At 34.7% G+C, this 21559-nt stretch overlaps 1 protein-coding gene across 5 annotated transcripts in view; it reads left to right on the top strand.

Annotated features, from left to right (window-relative positions):
• The window catches only part of LOC136033871 (spermine oxidase-like), a 445682-nt gene that overhangs the window by 411738 nt on the left and 12385 nt on the right, over window positions 1–21559 (top strand). For all 5 annotated transcript variants that reach the window (XM_065714844.1, XM_065714842.1, XM_065714845.1 and 2 more), the window contains one exon: window positions 2893–3235. In XM_065714844.1, coding sequence (XP_065570916.1) covers window positions 2893–3235 — 343 coding nt within the window. The remainder of the gene's footprint in view (window positions 1–2892; window positions 3236–21559) is intronic.

Genomic DNA, 21559 nt, shown 5'->3' with positions numbered 1-21559 from the left:
TAGCTTTGCCACTATCCGATGAATCTCTGTGTTACTGGGATTTTTATCTGCATTACGTAATTGATCTCTCTCTGTGTTGCATTATATCTGAGTGTATTGATCTCTTATTTGGAACTATTGTGTCGTCTCAGTTAAGGGAAGCTCTTTGACAGAATATTTTTTTATTGTTACCAAATATGCATTCCAACTTTCCAACTTCCCATCTTGATTCTTACTCACTTTCAGAAGACTAAGGTTCCAGGCATACTGGACTTTACTTGGACCCAGTCTTGGTTGTTACCAAGGCGCAAATATGCAAATGCCAGAGACACCTGCTGGCTGAACCTCTTCCCCTACCTCACTCTATCTCAAAGCTTTAAGCCCCAAACAATTCTTTTGACTTTAAACATTTAGTGTCATGTTGATCAGCAAAAAAATAGCGTAGAAATGACATATCTAATCACATTTGATGGTACTTACTCAATCAACATGTTTTGCCTCAGCTTCAAAGCCAACCTCAAAAACCTCAAATTTATGAAAGAGCTAGAGCAACAAACTTTTCGGATTCGGAATCATCACATATTATTTGGTCGGGTAGTGGAAGAATCATTTGTGTAGCGATTTGTTTGCTAAACAACATAATTTTGATAACAATAGATACATAAAAAGGATTTGTTTTTATGCTGGTTCCAAATACGTGCAATTCTTTAATTTCAATGCTATCCGTTAGAAGCTACGATACTCAGAAAATCTGACTGATTTTAGGGAAGGGGGAAGATGCCCCCAAAAAGTCAAGGAATCTTAATAAAATCATGCAATCAACTTTATTTCAGAGGTTTCAAGCTCCAATGTGCAAAAATGTAGAATTTTTTATTTTTTGCTGTAAGGATGATCACGGATGCTTTTTTTTCTCCAGGGGTTATTGTATCGAATCAATGGTCCTAGGAGATCGGGAAGAAGCTCATTCGAAACGGAAACTAGAAGTTCTATCATCCCTCTAAAATTAGCTGTCCTCCCACACCCCCTTTTTTCCAATGTCATCCAATCAAAATTTTAGATAATCATATGGTTCAGCATAATTGAAAGGTCCTAAATTATGCCTTTGGTAATAAAATGACTCCTAACAGCCCCAAGGGAGGGGGCTTAAGTTATGAAATTTTCAAGTTTTTTGACATGTAGTATCTGTCACTGGGAAGTATGCAAATATTGTTAGGGGGGAGGATTCTCCGTGGGGGGATTTTCTACAGGGAGGGTTTTTCGTAGGGAGGAAAGTTTCTAGAGGTAAACTTTCCAGGGAAAATTTTACACAGGGATATTATGCCAGAGATCCTATACGAAATTCTTTTTAATTGTCTTACTTTTTCTTTGGCGACTTAATTTTACATGTCGGAAATGTTTTGGGGGAATTATCTGTGGGAAATTTTCAGTGGAGACGTAATTTCCAGGGAGATTTTTTCCTGGGGGGATTTTCCACGGGAGAAATTCTCCATGGGGTAATGTTCTGTGGGATACACTTTCCATTGGGAGAGGGGGGTTTCTGTCAAAAAGTGTCCACGGAGGAAGGATTTCCGATATGATTTGAAAAACGATTAATAAAATGAAAAACAAATGAAAGTAGGCTAAAGACAATTTTCCAGGCGGAACTTTCCGAAGAAACGCTTCGGGGGAATTTTCAGCGAGGGTGGAATTGTACAGGGGCGTTTTCCGGGGAGGATTTTACACAGGAGGAGATTTCAATCGAGGAATTTTTGTGGGTATGGAGTTTTCCATGGCGGGGGGGGGCAGATTTTTCGGTATTATTTCAGAAACGATCAGACATTAAATCAAAACAACAAGTTTTTTCAACTTAGCAAGGAACAACTTTAAAACTCAAAACTTGCAGAAATTATTAAGTATATAAAGGAGACCACCCTTTTTTCATCCCTCGCTCTTTACGCTAAAATTTCAAAGCTGTTCAAAAATATCTCTGATTTGAATTTTACGGCCCTTGTGTTTGAGCAGTCTTTTTCAGGAATTGGGACAAGCAGTCAAACTTTGGCGTAAAGAGTGAAGGCCAAGGGTGGGGCAGCCTCCCTCATGTACGGAATAATTTATGTTCCTTTTGATTGTTTATGCTGATTTTTCTTTCAGTTAATATATTTCTTAAATTTAACATAAAAAATGGCTAAAGGCTAATTTCGAAATGAATAAAATGTTTCCAAAGAATAATATTAAAAATTCTACAAAATAATCCAGTGAACGTATTTTGTTGATCATTTTGGAATCGTAATTCAGTTAGGCAAGAACATTTGAATGCATTTTGAATGTAATTTTTAGTTGTAAAAAAACCGTATTCTTTTTTAAGCAATTTTCGAATTGATTTCGAGCAATAAGGTTTCTTTATCCATATCCGTCCTTGACTTTCACAAAAAAAACTATGTAATTCAATTCATTTTTATTTCCTACAATTGTTACGAATTATAATAAGTTAGGAATTGGGGTCCTTATTTGACTAATTTTTTTTTAAAAAATGAGGGTAAAGGAAGCATATGAATTTTGAGCTTCGATAACAAAACAATAAACCCTCTAGTGGAGCAAATTCACGAAATATTAGGGGGATGGGGGCAAAATGAATTTCCAGAACTTAGGGAGGGTCACATTGTCTTTTTTTGGATTTCTTTCTCTTTTTTTTGGAGCCAAGAAAATTGGCTCCAAAAATGTGTTTTATGAAATCAAGGGGAAGACAGAAAATCTAAGGAGCAAATGCCTCCTGTCCCTTTCCAATTGATGCCACTGTGGCCCTTATATCTTTCTTTCACCTTCCAGATCTTTAAATATTATATTTGCATTTGCCAAAACGGCAAGTCTGTCGGGTTGATTTATTTGTATTAATTTTTTTTTTGCTCTCTTCTTTTATGAACATATATTTTTCAGGTATCAGATCATAGATAATGCATGTTTTTCAATGGAAGAACTTTGTTCCAAAGCATGGGGAGAATATAAAGAATGCGAGGGTGAATATTGCAACACCATCAAAGGTGGCTTCATGAAAATAGTTGAAAATCTTCTTGAAAGTGTACCTGAGGAGAATATCATAAAGAACTCCAAAGTGTTTAGTATCCAATTAGTTGATGATCTGAACATAAATGGAGCCGTGTTGGTCAAGTCTACCAGTGGCTATTACTTAGCTAATCATGTGATTTATACGCCATCTATATCATGCTTAAAAACCAACTGTGATATTTTCGTGCCTTCCTTGGAAAACCCCATCTTAAAGGTAATGGATATGCTCCAGAGACATGATGCCCAAAACTAAAAAATGCATAAAAAATGAGGTATACCAAGAGCGAAAATGAATGAAATGAGCGCGAAAGTATGAAATAATTCTATTATGAACCTCTGTTCATTGTTTTTTTCCTCAGAGGCATAATCATTTGACAGGAGACGAGTGAGATAAGGTGACTGCCTTCCCCCTTGCTCCTCCAAATGACGCCCCTGTTTATTACCTATTTGTGTATTGACTTTATTTGTTTTAAGGTAGACTTCATCTTAAAGTCTACCTTAAAACAATTGTATGCATTATTACAAAAAGGAAGTTACATTATTTAGCTGGGAAATGAAACTATTAAATATTTTATCTCACTTATATCATCGACAATAAATTCCTGTAAAAAAAAAATCTAAACTTAAAAGCCTTATTTTGGCTTTCTTGTACAGTTATTAAAATTCAAGATACACCCTTTTGTTTTTGAACCTCATATATATATATATATATACTAGCTGTTGGGGGGGCGCTTCGCGCCCCCCAAGCCCCCCTGCGCGCGTAAGTCGTTACGCGCCATATTAGTTACGCGCCATTGTAGTTGTGTCCCTATGTCCCACCTGTAAATATAGATATATATATGTATATATATATATATATATATATATATATATATATATATATATATGTATATATATATATATATATATATATATATATATATATATATATATATATATATATATATGTTTTTAACTACGTAAAACTTGCGAATATACAACATTCTTTGCTGTCCCATCGTCTGTGCATATAAATAGATTGTCAGGTTTACCGACTCTTGAACATGCAACGCATAATGGTCCATGGGAAAACAAACTGTATTCAGATCTATACCTCATGATTCTATTGATTGCCCTTGAGCTTTGTTGATGGTAATTGCTAATCGACCATTTCCTTTGTTGCCGTCGTCATTTATATATCCCCCTGTGCCCCCCGGCGTCCCCGTTGTAGTTGTGTCCCTGTGTCCGGGTCGTCATTTATATTCCCTGTGTCCCCGTCGTCATTTGTGTCCCGGTGTCCCAGTCTGTGATTTCTATTTGAGTGTCCCGGGCGTCATTTATATTCGTCAGGATATTGTAGGGCATCGTAGCATCGATGAGTTTAAGCAATTCTTGTCAACTGATTGTTTCGCCTATAAAGAATATTATCTCGAGGTAAGAACTGATCACCGACCACAACGATTGCCACTTTGTTGATAGTTGCGTATCAGGAGGCATCAATTCGATTGCTGTTTTTAAGCAGAAGCACTAAATTATTATTTTTGTGGAAAAGATGATATATATAAATATATATATATTTTCTTTTTAGTTTTTTTTGTAGTTTTTACCTTTTTTAGTTTTTTTCTTCTTTTGTATTAATGCTAAAGCCAAGGTTCAAACCTGGAGCCTCTCGGGCCTAGAACCTGAAACATAACGCTTTACCAACTCAGCTACTTCGGCGTGAATACACTCGTTTTGAGCAGCTTCCTCGGGTGTTGCCATTGTAGGTTCTTCAGTCATTTTACAATTAGAAATTTCTCTTTCAACGGTCTTCTTACAATTAAAAATTTGTCTTTGAACGATATTCTTAAATACCTGTGTCCTGGTCGTCATTTATATTGCCTGTGTCCCGGTCGTCATTTGTGTCCCGGTATCCCAGTCTGTAATTTCTCCTTGAGTGTCCTGGTCGTTATTTATATTCCCTCTGTCCCGGTCGTCATTTGTGTCCCGGTCTGTAATTTCTCTTTGAGTGTTTTTTCTTTTTAGTATTTTTTAGTTTTTCACATTTTTTCTTTTTTCAGTTTTCTTTTTCTTCTTTATTTTTCAGCTTCACTATGAAATACATATCGCCGAACCTTTGTTTTTTTAACTAAAATCTGGTAGGCATTGATGACCTTATCCAAGTCAAGATCCCAAACCCAATCATCATCACTATCATTTTCAGTTTTGATATGTTTTGACTCTCGCTGTCCAGGTGGATCTTCATCTAACTGCGCGGTTTTGCGTTCTTTAGCCTCAAGCCTGTTTCCTTGCTGTTCTTTTGATTCCTCGGCACGCTTTCTTTTCTGACTTTCTCTATCAGCAGCAAGTTTTTTGGCATAGACTCTTTGAGCATCTTCATCGGCTTTTGTCATTGTAAGTTCATCAGTCATTTTAAACTTAAACATTAATAGATTTCTACGTGAACATATATGTCTTAAATATCTTTAATGACGTCACCGTCATAGCAAAAATGACGACAACTAACTTCATGACGCCAGTCGACACAGAAACATGACGTCACCTGATCCACAGACAGACAACTTATTTTTATATATAGAGATAGATATAATTCTAAAATTGTCAGGTAATTTTCTATTTTGAAATAAAAATTAAAAATTATTGCTCAGACAACATAAATATTTTTGATATTTACATAATAGCTTTAGTGGTTCTGGACTGAAAACTAAATATGCTAATCAAATTGGGAATTGCAATCTTTTAGGTTGAAAAGGCAGATCCATTGGAATCATGAGAATGCGTGGAATAAGAAAAGCCTCACCCTCAAAAGGCCCTGTCAAGATTGTTGTCTCTATTACGTTATAACAGAAATAACACGTCATTTGTGTCCCGGTGTCCCGGTCTGTAGTTTCGTTAGTCGACAAACATGACGTCAGACGACAAACAACTTCATGACGACATACAGCTCAATCCTTATAATGACGTCAGTCGACAAACATGACGTCAGTCGACACACAAACATGACGTCAGTCGACAGACAGACAAACAACTATATATATATATATATATATATATATATATATATATATATATATATATATATATATATATATATATATATATATATATATATATATAAATAAGTTGTTTGTTTGTGTGTCTGTCTGTCTGTCCGCATATGACGTCTGAATTATTTCATCATATACCAATTCAAAAACGAATGTATTCAAGCCGAAGTAGCTGAGTTGGTAAAGCGTTATGTTCCAGGTTCTAGGTCCGAGAGGTTCCTGGTTCGAACCTGGGCTTTAGCATTAATACAAAAGAAGAAAAAAAATCTAAAAAAGGTAAAAACTACAAAAAAAACTAAAAAGAAAATACTAAAAAAAAACTAAAAGAGCTAAAAAACTAAAAAAAAACTAAAAAAAAAGTAAAAAATTAAAAAAGATAAAATCTTAAAAAAACTAAAAAAAAGGTAAAACTACAAAAAAAACTAAAAAGAAAAAAAACTAAACTAATAAAAAAACACTAAACAACTAAAAAAACTAAAAACTGAAAAAAAAACTAAAAAAGGTAAATGTATTCAAGCCGAAGTAGCTGAGCTGGTAAAGTGTTATGCTCCAGGTTCTAGCTCCGAGAGGTTCCAGGTTCGAACCTCTAGCATTAATACAAAAGAAGAAAAAAAAACTAAAAAAGGTAAAAACTACAAAAAAAAACTAAAAAGAAAATACTAAAAAAACTAAACAAGCTAAAAAAGCTAAAAAACTAAAAAACTAAAAAAAAAACTGGAAAAAGGTAAAAAACTAAAAACTAAAAAAGAAAAAAACTAAAAAAGGTAGAAACTACAAAAAAAAACTAAAAAGAAAAAAAAACTAAAAACTAATAAAAAAAACTAAAAAACTAAAAAAACTAAAACTGGAAAAAAAAAAATACAATTAAACATTTTTCCGTGAACGAATGTCTTAAATACCTTTAATGACGTCATCGCCATAATGACGACATGACGACCTGATGACATGACGTCACTCGACACACAGACAACTTATTTTTATATATATAGATAACTAGCTGTTGGGGTGGCGCTTCGTGCCACCCTAACACCTAGTTGGTGGGGCGCTTCGCACCCCCCCCCCCCCAAGCCCCCCCCAGGCGCGTAAGTCGTTACGTGCCATATTAGTTACGCGCCATTTTAGTTGTGTCTATATATATATATATATATATATATATATATATATATATATATATACTAGCTGTTGGGGTGGCGCTTCGCGCCACCCCAACACCTAGTTGGTGGGGGCGCTTCGTGCCCCCCCGCAAGCCCCCCCGCGCGCGTAAGTCGTTACGCGCCATATTAGTTACGCGCCATTGTAGTTGTGTCCCTATGTCCCACCTGTGAATATAGATATATATATATATATATATATATATATATATATATATATATATATATATATATATATATATATATATATATATATATATATATATATATATACTAGCTGTTGGGGTGGCGCTTCGCGCCACCCCAACACCTAGTTGGTGGGGGTGCTTCGCGCCCCCCCCCCCAAGCCCCCCCGCGCGCGTAAGTCGTTACGCGCCATTATAGTTACGCGCCATTGTATTTGTGTCCCTATGTCCCACCTGTGAATATAGATATATATATATATATATATATATATATATATATATATATATATATATATATATATATATATATATATATATATATATATATATATATATATATATATATATATATATATATATATATATATATATATATATATATATATGGTTTTAACTACGTAAAACTTGCGAATATACAACATTCTTTGCTGTCCCATTGTCTTTGCATATAAATAGATTGTCAGGTTTACCGACTCTTGAACATGCAACATATAATGGTCCATGGGAAAACAATCTGTATTCAGATCTATACCTCATGATTCTAATGATTGCCCTTGAGCTTTGTTGATGGTGATTGCTAATCGACCATTCGCTGTCCCGGTGTCCCGGTCGTCATTTATATCCCCCTGTTTCCCCCGGTGTCCCCGTTGTAGTTGTGTCCCTGTGTCCCGGTCGTCATTTATATTCCCTGTGTCCCGGTCGTCATTTGTATCCCGGTGTCCCGGTCTGTATATACATTCGTTTTTTAGTTTTGTTTTTCTCCTTTATTTTTTTCCTTTTTTTTTCTTTTTTAGTTTATTTAGATTTTTAGATTGTTTAGTTTTTTTATTAGTTTTTAGTTTTTTTTTCTTTTTAGTTTTTTTGTAGTTTTTACCTTCTTTTTAGTTTTGTTAGTTTTTTTTTTTACTTATGTCCTGGTCGTCATTTATACTCCCTGTGTCCCGGTGCTTTGTTGATTGCTAATCGAACATTCCTTTTGTCCTGGTCGCTTTCTCTTTGAGTGTCGTCATTTATTTTTTTCTTTTTTAGTTCTTTTAGTTTTTACCTTTTTTAGTTTTTTTTAGTTTTTTAGATGAAATTTTTTTTAGTTTTTTCCTTTTTTTCTTTTTAGTTTTTTATTGGTTTTTACCTTTATTTTAGCTTATTTTTCAGTTTTTTCCTTTTTTTTAGTTTTTTTTTATTTTTTATTTTTTTTAGTTTTTTACCTTTTTTTAGTTTTTTTATTTTTTTTAGTTTTTTAGCTTTTTTACTTTTTTTATTAGTTTTTAGTTTTTTTTTGTAGTTTTTGCCTTTTTTTAGTTTTTTCAGTTTTTTTTTTTAGTTTTTTATTGGTTTTTACCTTTATTTTAGCTTATTTTTCAGTTTTTTCCTTTTTTTAGTTTTTTTTAGTTTTTAGTTTTTTTAGTTTTTTACCTTTTTTTAGTTTTTTTAGTTTTTTTTAGTTTTTTAGCTTTTTTATTTTTTTTATTAGTTTTTAGTTTTTTTGTAGTTTTTGCCTTTTTTTAGTTTTTTTAGTTTTTTAGCTTTTTTATTTGTTTTTAGTTTTTTTTGTAGTTTTTGCCTTTTTTTAGTTTTTTTCTTTTTAGTTTTTTTGTAGTTTTTACCTTCTTTTTAGTTTTGTTAGTTTTTTTTTTTACTTATGTCCTGGTCGTCATTTATACTCCCTGTGTCCCGGTGCTTTGTTGATTGCTAATCGAACATTCCTTTTGTCCTGGTCGCTTTCTCTTTGAGTGTCGTCATTTATTTTTTTCTTTTTTAGTTCTTTTAGTTTTTACCTTTTTTAGTTTTTTTTAGTTTTTTAGATGAAAATTTTTTTTAGTTTTTTCCTTTTTTTCTTTTTAGTTTTTTATTGGTTTTTACCTTTATTTTAGCTTATTTTTCAGTTTTTTCCTTTTTTTTATTTTTTTTTTATTTTTTATTTTTTTTAGTTTTTTACCTTTTTTTAGTTTTTTTAGTTTTTTTAGTTTTTTAGCTTTTTTACTTTTTTTATTAGTTTTTAGTTTTTTTTTGTAGTTTTTGCCTTTTTTTAGTTTTTTCAGTTTTTTTTTTAGTTTTTATTGGTTTTTACCTTTATTTTAGCTTATTTTTCAGTTTTTTCCTTTTTTTTAGTTTTTTTTAGTTTTTAGTTTTTTTAGTTTTTTACCTTTTTTTAGTTTTTTTAGTTTTTTAGCTTTTTTATTAGTTTTTAGTTTTTTTTGTAGTTTTTGCCTTTTTTTAGTTTTTTTAGTTTTTTAGCTTTTTTATTTTTTTTATTAGTTTTTAGTTTTTTTTGTAGTTTTTGCCTTTTTTTAGTTTTTTCAGTTTTGACGTCACCTGATCCAGTTTTTTCAGGTGACGTCACCTGATCCACAGATCCACACACAGACAACTTATTTTTATATATATAGATATATGTTTTTAACTACGTAAAACTTTCGAATATACAACATTCTTTGCTGTCCCATTGTCTGTGCATATAAATAGATTGTCAGGTTTACCGACTCTTGAACATGCAACATATAATGGTCCATGGGAAAACAATCCGTATTCAGATCTATACCTCATGATTCTAATGATTGCCCTTGAGCTTTGTTGATGGTGATTGCTAATCGACCATTCCCTGAGTCGCCATCGTCGCGCCCCCCCAAGCCCCCCCGCGCGCGTAAGTCGTTACGCGCCATATTAGTTACGCGCCATATTAGTTACGCGCCATTGTAGTTGTGTCCCTGTGTCCCACCTGTGAATATAGATAGATTTATATATGTGTTTCAAACTACGTAAAAATTGCGAATATACAACATTCTTGGCTTTCCCATTGTCTGTCCATATACAAAGCCGTATGTACTAATAATGACGTCATATGCAAACGCTCTTTTTACAAACAAACAAACATGCATACACACAACTCGTTTTTATATAGATAGATAGATAGATAGAGCAATAGATAAGCAATTCTTAACAACTGAGCGTTTCGCTTATGTAGAATAATATCTCGAGGTAAAAACTGATCACCGACCATAACGATTGCCACTTCGTCGATAGTCGGAGCATTGTATCTACGCACATGTTGGCCAGGAGGCGTTTTGTCAGCGGAAATAACAATTTTATGAGTATCAGTAGGCATCAAATCGATGGCTGTTTTGAACAGACGCACTAAATTATTATTTTCGTGGAAAAGATGTTGCAATTGGGAAACGATTGTCCTTTCAACGTTGGGAGAAATTTCGCAACGTGTATTCAATTCAGAATTTCTATCACTGATGAAGTACAATTGTAAAAATTTATGAGCCACCCCAACACCTAGTTGGTGGGGCGCTTCGCGCCCCCCCAAGCCCCCCCGCGCGCGTAAGTCGTTACGCGCCATATTAGTTACGCGCCATTGTAGTTGTGTCCCTGTGTCCCACCTGTGAATATAGATAGATTTATATATGTGTTTCAAACTACGTAAAAATTGCGAATATACAACATTCTTGGCTTTCCCATTGTCTGTCCATATACAAAGCCGTATGTACTAATAATGACGTCATATGCAAACGCTCTTTTTACAAACAAACAAACATGCATACACACAACTCGTTTTTATATAGATAGATAGATAGATAGAGCAATAGATAAGCAATTCTTAACAACTGAGCGTTTTGCTTATGTAGAATAATATCTCGAGGTAAAAACTGATCACCGACCATAACGATTGCCACTTCGTCGATAGTCGGAGCATTGTATCTACGCACATGTTGGCCAGGAGGCGTTTTGTCAGCGGAAATAACAATTTTATGAGTATCAGTAGGCATCAAATCGATGGCTGTTTTGAACAGACGCACTAAATTATTATTTTCGTGGAAAAGATGTTGCAATTGGGAAACGATTGTCCTTTCAACGTTGGGAGAAATTTCGCAACGTGCATTCAATTCAGAATTTCTATCACTGATGAAGTACAATTGTAAAAATTTATGATTCTCGCCTGAGAATGGTAGAAGGGACCCTGCTTTATGATAAATTTGCCCTTTTACTTTGAAAGTAGACATAAATTGATCTGGATTTTCGATTTGGGCTCCAAACGACGTCATTTGGAAACATGAGTTGTATTGTCTGATTTTTGACAAAAAACGCTTAGATTCTGACGTAGTTCCAGTAAGGAAAGTCTTCAATGGCTCTGGTGGTGCAGCCAATAGAGGAAGTTTAACTTTTCCTGAGGCGCAACACATTCCCATTGTTTCACCATTGAATTTCAAGGCCTTGCAATAGGGACAAATTTTAGACATTGTCCCGATTTGAACACATCTACTCAAGCTATAATCATCGACTGGGTTGTACCTGAATGCCAGGCGATAACTTTCAGATTGCTCTGATTCCTCGGCACGCTTTCTTTTCTTACTTTCTCTATCAGCAGCAAGCCTGATTTCTTGCTGTTCTTGTAATTCCTCGGCACGCTTTCTTTTCTTACTTTCTCTATCAGCAGCAAGCCTGATTTCTTGCTGTTCTTGTGATTCCTCGGCATGCTTTCTGTTCTTTCTTTCTCTATCAGCCTCAAGCCTGTTTCCCTGCTGGTCTTTTGATTCCTCGGCACGCCTTCTTTTTTCACTTTCTCTTTTAGCAGCAAGTCTGCTTCTGCGTTGCTCTGGTAGTTCCTCGGCATGCTTTCTGTTCTTTCTTTCTCTATCAGCCTCAAGCCTGTTTCCCTGCTGGTCTTTTGATTCCTCGGCACGCCTTCTTTTTTCACTTTCTCTTTTAGCAGCAAGTCTGCTTTCGCGTTGCTCTGGTAGTTCCTCGGCACGCTTTCTTTTCTGACTTTCTCTATCAGCAGCAAGTTTTTTGGCATAGACTCTTTGAGCATCTTCATCAGTCATTGTAAACTTAAACATTAATAGAATTCTACGCGAACATATGTCTTATATAACTTGAATGACGTCACCTTCAAAGCAAAAATGATGGCAACTAATTTCATGACGTCAGCCGAAACATGACGTCACCTGATCCACAGATCCACAGACAACTTATTTTTATATATATAGATATATATATATATATATATATATATATATATATATATATATATATATATATATATATATATATATATATATATATATATATATGTTTTTAACTACGTAAAACATGCGAATAAACAACATTCTTCCCTGTCCCATTGTCTGTGCATATAAATAGATTGTCAGGTTTACTGACTCTTGAACATGCAACATATAATTGTCCATGGGAAAAACAGTCCGTATTCAGATCTATACCTCATTATTCTAATGATGTGTCCCTGTGTCCCGGTCGTCATTTATATTTCCTTTGTCCCGGTCGTCATTTGTGTCCCGGTGTCCCGGTATGTAATTTCATCAGTTGACAAACATGACGTCAGTCGACAAACAACTTCATGACGCATTCAGCTCAATCCTTATAATGACGTCAGTAGACAAACATGACGTCAGTTGACACACAAACATGACGTCACTCGACAGACACACACACACACAGACAACTATATATATATATATATATATATATATATATATATATATATATATATATATATATATATATATATATATATATATATATATATATATATATATATATATATATATATTTATATATATATATATATATACTAGCTGTTGGGGTGGCCCTTCGCGCCATCCCAACACCTAGTTGGTGGGGTGCTTCGCGCCCCCCCAAGCCCCCCCCGCGCGCGTAAGTCGTTACGCGCCATATTAGTTACGCGCCATTGTAGTTGTGTCCCTGTGTCCCACCTGTGAATAGAGATAGATATAGATATATGTTTTTAACTACGTAAAACATGCGAATATACAACATTCTTCGCTGTCCCATTGTCTGTGCATATAAATAGATTGTCAGGTTTACTGACTCTTGAACATGCAACATATAATTGTCCATGGGAAAAACAATCCGTATTCAGATCTATACCTCATTATTCTAATGATGTGTCCCTGTGTCCCGGTCGTCATTTATATTCCCTGTGTCCCGGTCGTCATTTGTGTCCCGGTGTCCCAGTTTGTAATTTCTCTTTGAGTGTCCCGGTCGTCATTTATATTCCCTGTGTCCCGGTGTCCCGGTCGTCATTTGTGTCCCGGTGTCCCGGTCTGTAATTTCTATTCGAACAATCCCTGTGTCCCGGTCGTCATTTATATATCCCGCCTGTGCCCCCGGCGTCCCCGTTGTAGTTGTGTCCCTGTGTCCCGGTCGTCATTTATATTCCCTGTGTCCCGGTCGTGATTTGTGTCCGGGTGTCCCAGTCTGTAATTTCTCTTTGAGGTTCCCGGTCGTCACTTATATTCCCTCTGTCTTGGTCTAATGACGTCACCGTCAAAGCAAAAATGACGACAACTAATTTCATGACGTCAGCCGACACAGAAACATGACGTCACCTGATCCACAGATCCACAGACAGACAACTTATTTTTATATATATATATAGATAGATAGATAGATAAAAATAGATATATATTATATCTAATTATATTCCCTCGTCATTTATATTCCCTGTGTCCCGGTCGTCATTTGTGTCCCGGTGTCCCGGTCTGTAGTGTCATCTTATAATGACGTCATATACAAAGCCTTATATACTTATAATGACGTCAAATGCAAACCCACAAACAAACAAACATGCATATATACAACTATATATATATATATATATATATATATATATATATATATATATATATATATATATATATATATATATATATACATATATATATAGATACAGTTTCTTCTTTAGTTTTTTTTCTTTTTTAGTTTTTTCTTTTTTTTAGTTTCTTCTTTTTATTGATTTGTTTTCTTCAATTTGTTAATGTTCATTCTAACATTGACACTTGGAAAAATCTTTACGTGCCAAGCATGCCAAAGCTCCAACAATTTATATTAAACCTCAACTTTGGGGTATCTGTTTTAAGGTTTTCGAATTACTTTAATCTGTTGTCAAAATATATTGAAATATTTGTGCAATTCCCAGTTTTTTTTAGTTTTTTCTTTTTTTCAGTTTTTTAGCTTTTTTTAGTTTTTTTTCTTTTTAGTTTTTTACATTTTTTATTTTTTTACGTTTTTTCTTTTTAGGTTTTTTCTTTTTTTAATTCTTTTAATTTTTTTTAGTTTTTTCTGTTTAGTTTTTTTAGTTTTTTACCATTTTTTTTTTTTGAATTACTTTAATCTATTGTCAAAATATTTCGAAATATTTATGCAATTTCCAGTTTTTACATTCTAGTTTGTTTTCTTTTATATATATAGAAGATATAATCTGGCGTAACGGACAGACAACTATATATATATATATATATATATATATATATATATATATATATATATATATATATACTAGCTGTTGGGGTGGCGCTTCGCGCCACCCCAACACCTAGTTGGTGGGGGCGCTTCGCGCCCCCTCCAAGCCCCCCCGCGCGCGTAAGTCGTTACGCGCCATATTAGTTACGCGCCATTGTAGTTGTGTCCCTATGTCCCACCTGTGAATATAGATATATATATATATATATATATATATATATATATATATATATATATATATATATATATATATATATATATATATATATATATATATATATATATATATATATATATATATATATATATATATATATATATATATATATATATATGTTTTTAACTACGTAAAACTTGCGAATATACAACATTCTTTGCTGTCCCATTGTCTGTGCATATAAATAGATTGTCAGGTTTACCGACTCTTGAACATGCAACATATAATGGTCAATGGGAAAACAATCCGTATTCAGATCTATACCTCATGATTCTAATGATTGCCCTTGAGCTTTGTTGATGGTGATTGCTAATCGACCATTCCCTGAGTCGCCATCGTCATTTATATATCCCCCTGTGCACCCCGGCGTCCCCTTTGTAGTTATGTCCCTGTGTCCCGGTCGTCATTTATATTCCCTGTGTCCCGGTCGTCATTTGTGTCCCGGTGTCCCAGTCTCTGATTTCTCTTTGAGTGTCCCGGGCGTCATTTATATTCCTTGTGTCCCGGTGTCCCGGTCGTCATTTATTTCTTGATGGTGATTGCTAATCGGACATTCCTTGTGTCCCGGTCGCTTTCTCTTTGAGTGTCCCGGTCGTCATTTATATTCCCTATGTGCCGGTGTCCCGGTCGTCATTTGTGTCCCGATGTCCCGGTCTGTAATTTCGTCAGTCAAAAACATGACGTCAGTCGACACACAAACATGACGTCACTCGACAGACACACACACACACACACACGCAGACAACTTATTTTTATATATATAGATAGATGTGCCGGTGTCCCGGTCGTCATTTGTGTCCCGATGTCCCGGTCTGTAATTTCGTCAGTCGAAAACACGACGTCAGTCGACACACAAACATGACGTCACTCGACAGACACACACACACACACACAGACAACTTACTATATATATATATATATATATATATATATATATATATATATATATATATATATATATATATATATATATATATATATATATATATATATTCACAGGTGGGACACAGGGGCACAACTACAATGGCGCTTAACTAATATGGCGCATAACGACTTACGCGCGCGGGGGCCGGGGGGGGGGGGGCGCGAAGTGCCCCCACCAACTAGGTGTTGGCCCCAACAGCTAAACCACCCCAACAGCTAATATTATATAAAAATAAGGTGTATGTAGTTTAGTATGTTTGAGGGTTTGCATATAACGTCTGAAAAATAAAGAAGAAAAAGAAAACTAAAAAAAAATAATAAAAAACGTAAAAAATAAAAACTAAAAAAAAAACTAAAAAACTAAAAAAGCTAAATACTCAAAAAAGAAAAAAAATGAAGAAGAAAAAAAAAATAAAAAAATAAAAAAGAAAATCTAAAAAGAAAAAACTAAAAAAAAATAAAACACAGAAAAAACTAAGAAAAACAATAAAAAAAAATAAAAAATGTAAAAAAAACTTAAAAAATTAAACAAATTAATAAAAAGAAGAAACTTAAAAAAAAGATAATTAAAAAAGAAAAAAAAGAAAAAGAAAAACTAAAAAAGAAACTCAAGAAAAAAAGAAATATAAAAATAGGTTGTATGCATGTTTGTTTTTTGTATGTTTGAGGGTTTGCATATGACGTCTGAAAAATAAAGAAGAAAAAGAACGCTAAAAAAATAAAAAAAACTATAAAAACTAAAAAGAAAAAACTAAAAAAGCTAAAACATAAAAAAGGAAAAAACTAAAAAAGAAAAAAGAAAAAAAAATGAAAGCTAAAAACTAAAATAAAAAGAGAAACAAAAAATAATAAATAAAAGATGAAAAAACAAAAAAGAAAACTAAAAAATAAATAAAAAAAATAAAAAAGAAAAAAACTAAAAAGGAGAAAAAGGAAACTAAAAAATAAGAAAAAAACTAAAAAAAACTAATCAAAAGTAAAAAACTAAAAATAATAAAAAGAAAAAACGAAAAAACTGAAAAAAAAGATAAAAACTAGAAAACAAAATAGAAAAAACTAAAAAAGAAAAAAGGGAAACAAATACAATGGCACGTAACTAATACTTTGCGTAACGACTTACGAGCGGGGTGGTGGGTCTTGGGGGGGGGGCGCGAATCACCACACCAACAGCTAGTTTCTAATAAATGCAAAAATATTAGTTGATAATATGCTTTTCAAATATAACAAATAATTATATAAACTCAATCCTATGAGCTAGATTTGAAGAACTTTAAAGCACTCTGACGAATAGAAGATTCTAGTATTGTTTTAGAGTTAAGGTAAGTAAATACTACTCATAATTATGAATTTTCTTATATTCATGGCGTTTTTTATGACAGTATCTAAATGGCAAGTAGATGCAAATATAACAAAAACCCCAAGCGAAGTTTTAGTTGAAGGAACTCAAACAAATTGTTCAATGAACAAAGCTCTAGATGAGACTACATCTACTAGATATTACAGTGATTTAATCAAGCTTTTTTCCATTTTTGTTTTTCTGTTTTTTTGGTATTGCTTATGTTCTTTATGCATTGCTTGTTGTAAATTTGGAGAAAAATCAAGCCAAAATGAAAATTCCAATAGTCCTCCGAACAATGAAGAAGTGGTGGAGCCTCCTCCTCCTTACACTGAGTCTTATGTATAGCATTGATAAGGGCCTTGTTACCGAGGTCTAGGGTGTTGCCCTTAATTTCTTCTTTTTAAGAGGGATAAAGCAATAAAACTGTTCAATATAAGCATCAGAGTGGTGTATACTCCCACCTGTGAGGCTGTCAAAGCCCAAAGAGATTAGTTCACATGAAGCTAGAGTATACAATGAAGATATGCCCAAAGCAAGACTTCCTCATAGCAGCAGAAGACTGGGATGGTCAAGCTGGACATACTGACCATCAGTACATGACATAATCGGACACTACACATACGGACAGCGATGCAAAAATGGCAAGGGCATAATCATCCAGGTTGCTTGTGACCACAATTTTTTGTTTTTAATCTCTTTGTTTCAATAAAATATTCTATAATTCATCACCTGGTACTCTTAAGATGATGTCACTGTTGCCCATATAGACTATATCCTAGTTACTAGAAGACTACGAAGCTCTATCCAAGATGACTATGCTGACAAATTAGCCTATAGTAACCCCAGAGCAGGGAGCGAATTTACCCTTTTTGGAGCAAAGATCCTTCTCCTTCTTAGTAAGAGGAGGAAAGTGGCCTTAGAGAAAAGATTGGACATTACTAGATTATGATCAAGAAAACATGAATTTTGCTGTCAGCTCCAACACAGGTTTGATGCCCTATCCACCGACAATCAAGATCCTGAAGAAATAAGGGTACAGTTTAAGCCTACACCCAATGGAGTTGCATATGATAGACATGGATATTCCTGCACCTCTAGACAGATTTGTATTTCAAAAGATACCATGGAAATTATTGAAGAGAGACGTGCCTAAAGTCATCTAAACAAACAATGTAAACTTGTACTGCAGAAGTGCATTAAGCAAACCGTAAGACCTTTCTTACCCGAAAGTTCTTATCAGTGACCTTGCCCGTCACTGACAGGAAGTTGCTCATGAACTATAAAATGCACGCCAAAACCGTGACTTATGACGCACGTATAGCCCGTTGACCTGAAAAACACACCGCCTTCAGTCTCAAGAGAGTTTTACGACACAGATACGTCCCTGCAAGACCTTGACAAAACATAATTCATAATTCGTGATTGTAAGAGACAATCACGCCCAATACTAAGAAATGTAGTTGCACATAACTTTTAAAATAGTGTAAGATCAAAACAAAAAGTACACTATTAGAACTGTCTTGTCCAAAAACCCTGTATAGGAAACTTACCGTCCCAAGCCCCCCCGGGGGCTTGGAGGGGGTGCTTCGCGCCCGCCCCCAAGCCCCCCCGCGCGCGTAAGTCGTTATGCGCCATTGTAGTTGTGTCCCTGTGTCCCACCTGTGAATATAGAAAGATATATATATATATATATATATATATATATATATATATATATATATATATATATATATATATATATATATATATATGTATATATATATATATATATCTTGATATATATATATATATATATATATATATATTATTGATTATTAAAGTGGTTATTAAAGTCCATGGATTATTGAGAATTTAAACTGGCGAAACCCTATAGGCCAGTGTATTCTCCTGATGAGCCCTTGTGTTGGGTGGTTGCCTCTGATTTATTTGTCTTTATTATTTTTTCTATTGTTTGGTAAATGACGACTTATACTTATTGACGACATGACTGCCTGTCCATGGATTATTCTTTATGGTTGATTGTGTTTGGCTATGCTGTTTGACCTATGTGATTGTATGGATGAGTAGGGTTAAGGCCTCATTCAAGTGCTGGTCTATATTAATCACTAATTTAGGAAGAATTTAAAGTGGCGAAACCCTATAGGCCAGTGTATTCTCCTGATGAGCCCTTGTGTTGGGTGGTTGCCTCTGATTTATTTGTCTTTATTATTTTTTCTATTGTTTGGTAAATGACGACTTATACTTATTGACGACATGACTGCCTGTCCATGGATTATTCTTTATGGTTGATTGTGTTTGGCTATGCTGTTTGACCTATGTGATTATCTTTGAGTGTCCCGGTCGTCATTTATATCTCCCGGTCGTTATTTGTGTCCCAGTGTCCCAGTCTGTAATTTCTCTTTGAGTGTCCCGGTCGTAATTTATATTCCATGTGTCCCGGTTTTATTTTTATTTTTCTCCTTTATTTATCAGTTTTTTTCTTTTTTTTTAGTTTTTTTTCTTTTTCAGTTTTATTTTTTTAGTTTTTTTTTATTAGTTTTGTTTTTTTTTCTTTTTAGTTTTTTTGTAGTTTTTGCCTTTTTTAGTTTTTTTTTAGTTTTTTTTCTTTTTTAGTTTTTTTACCTTTTTTAGTCTTTTTTTAGTTTTTTAGCTTTTTTAGTTTTTTTAGTATTTTCTTTTTATTTTTTTTTGTAGTTTTTACCTTTTTTAGTTTTTTTTCTTCTTTTGTATTAATGCTAAAGCCAAGGTTCGAACCTGCAACCTCTCGGACCTGGAACCTGGAACATAACGCTTTACCAACTCAGCTACTTATTATTATTTAAGAATTAACGACGCTTCTTGACTACTAAGGTCCTTGCTTCGGCCCTGCAGTGCATTCCTGTAGCGTGATTCTATCTCTGGGTCCCGTATTACCAAGCTAAGGTCAAATCCACTGCGCCACCACAGGACACTCAGTATATGATGAAATAATTCAGACGTCATATAATGACGTAACTCGACAGACAGACAACTTATTTTTATATATAACTAGCTGTTGGGGTGGCGCTTCGCGCCACCCCAACACCTAGTTGGTGGGGGCGCTTCGCGCCCCCCAAGCCCCCCCGCGCGCGTAAGTCGTTACGCGCCATATTAGTTACGCGCCATTGTAGTTGTGTCCCTATGTCCCACCTGTGAATATAGATATATATATATATATATATATATATATATATATATATATATATATATATATATATTATATATATATATATGTTTTTAACTACGTAAAACTTGCGAATATACAACATTCTTTGCTGTCCCTTTGTCTGTGCATATAAATAGATTGTCAGGTTTACCGACTCTTGAACATGCAACATATAATGGTCAATGGGAAAACAATCCGTATTCAGATCTATACCTCATGATTCTAATGATCGCCCTTGAGCTTTGTTGATGGTGATTGCCAATCGACCATTCCCTGAGTCGCCATCATCATTTATATATCCCCCTGTGCACCCCGGCGTCCCCTTTGTAGTTATGTCCCTGTGTCCCGGTCGTCATTTATATTCCCTGTGTCCCGGTCGTCATTTGTGTCCCGGTGTCCCAGTCTCTGATTTCTCTTTGAGTGTCCCGGGCGTCATTTATATTCCTTGTGTCCCGGTGTCCCGGTCGTCATTTATATCCTACGTAAAACATGCGAATATACAACATTCTTCGCTGTCCCATTGTCTGTGCATATAAATAGCATTTATGTTTATATGTCTGTGCATATACAAAGCCTTATGTACTAATAATGACGTCATATGCAAACGCTCGTTTTACAAACAAACAAACATGCATACACACAACTCGCTTCGCACCACCCCAACACCTAGTTGGTGGGGCGCTTCGCGCCCCCCAAGCCCCCCGCGCGCGTAAGTCGTTACGCGCCATATTAGTTACGCGCCATTGTAGCTGTATCCCTGTGTCCCACCTGTGAATAGAGATAAATATAAATATATATTTTTAACTACGTAAAACATGCGAATGTACAACATTCTTCGCTGTCCCATTGTCTGTGCATATAAATAGCATTTATATTCCCTGTGTCCCGGTCGTCATTTGTGTCCTGGTGTCCCAGTTTGTATTTTCTCTTTGAGTGTCCCGGTCGTCATTTATATTCCCTGTGTCCCAGTGTCCCGGTCGTCATTTGTGTCCCGGTGTACCGGTCTGTAATTTCTATTCAAACAATCCCTGTGTCTCAGTCGTCAATTATATATCCCGCCTGTGCCCCCGGCGTCCCCGTTGTAGTTGTGTCCCTGCGTCCCGGTCGTCATTTATATTCCCGGTCGTGATTTGTGTCCGGGTGTCCCAGTCTGTAATTTTTCTTTGAGGTTCCTGGTCGTCATTTATATTCCCTCTGTGTCGGTCGTCATTTGTGTCCCGGTCTGTAA

The sequence above is a fragment of the Artemia franciscana genome, chromosome 12 (assembly GCF_032884065.1).
Source record: "Artemia franciscana chromosome 12, ASM3288406v1, whole genome shotgun sequence".
Lineage (NCBI taxonomy): Eukaryota > Metazoa > Arthropoda > Branchiopoda > Anostraca > Artemiidae > Artemia > Artemia franciscana.
Note: the sequence above shows the minus strand (reverse complement) of the source record. Positions and strands in the feature narration are given on the sequence as shown.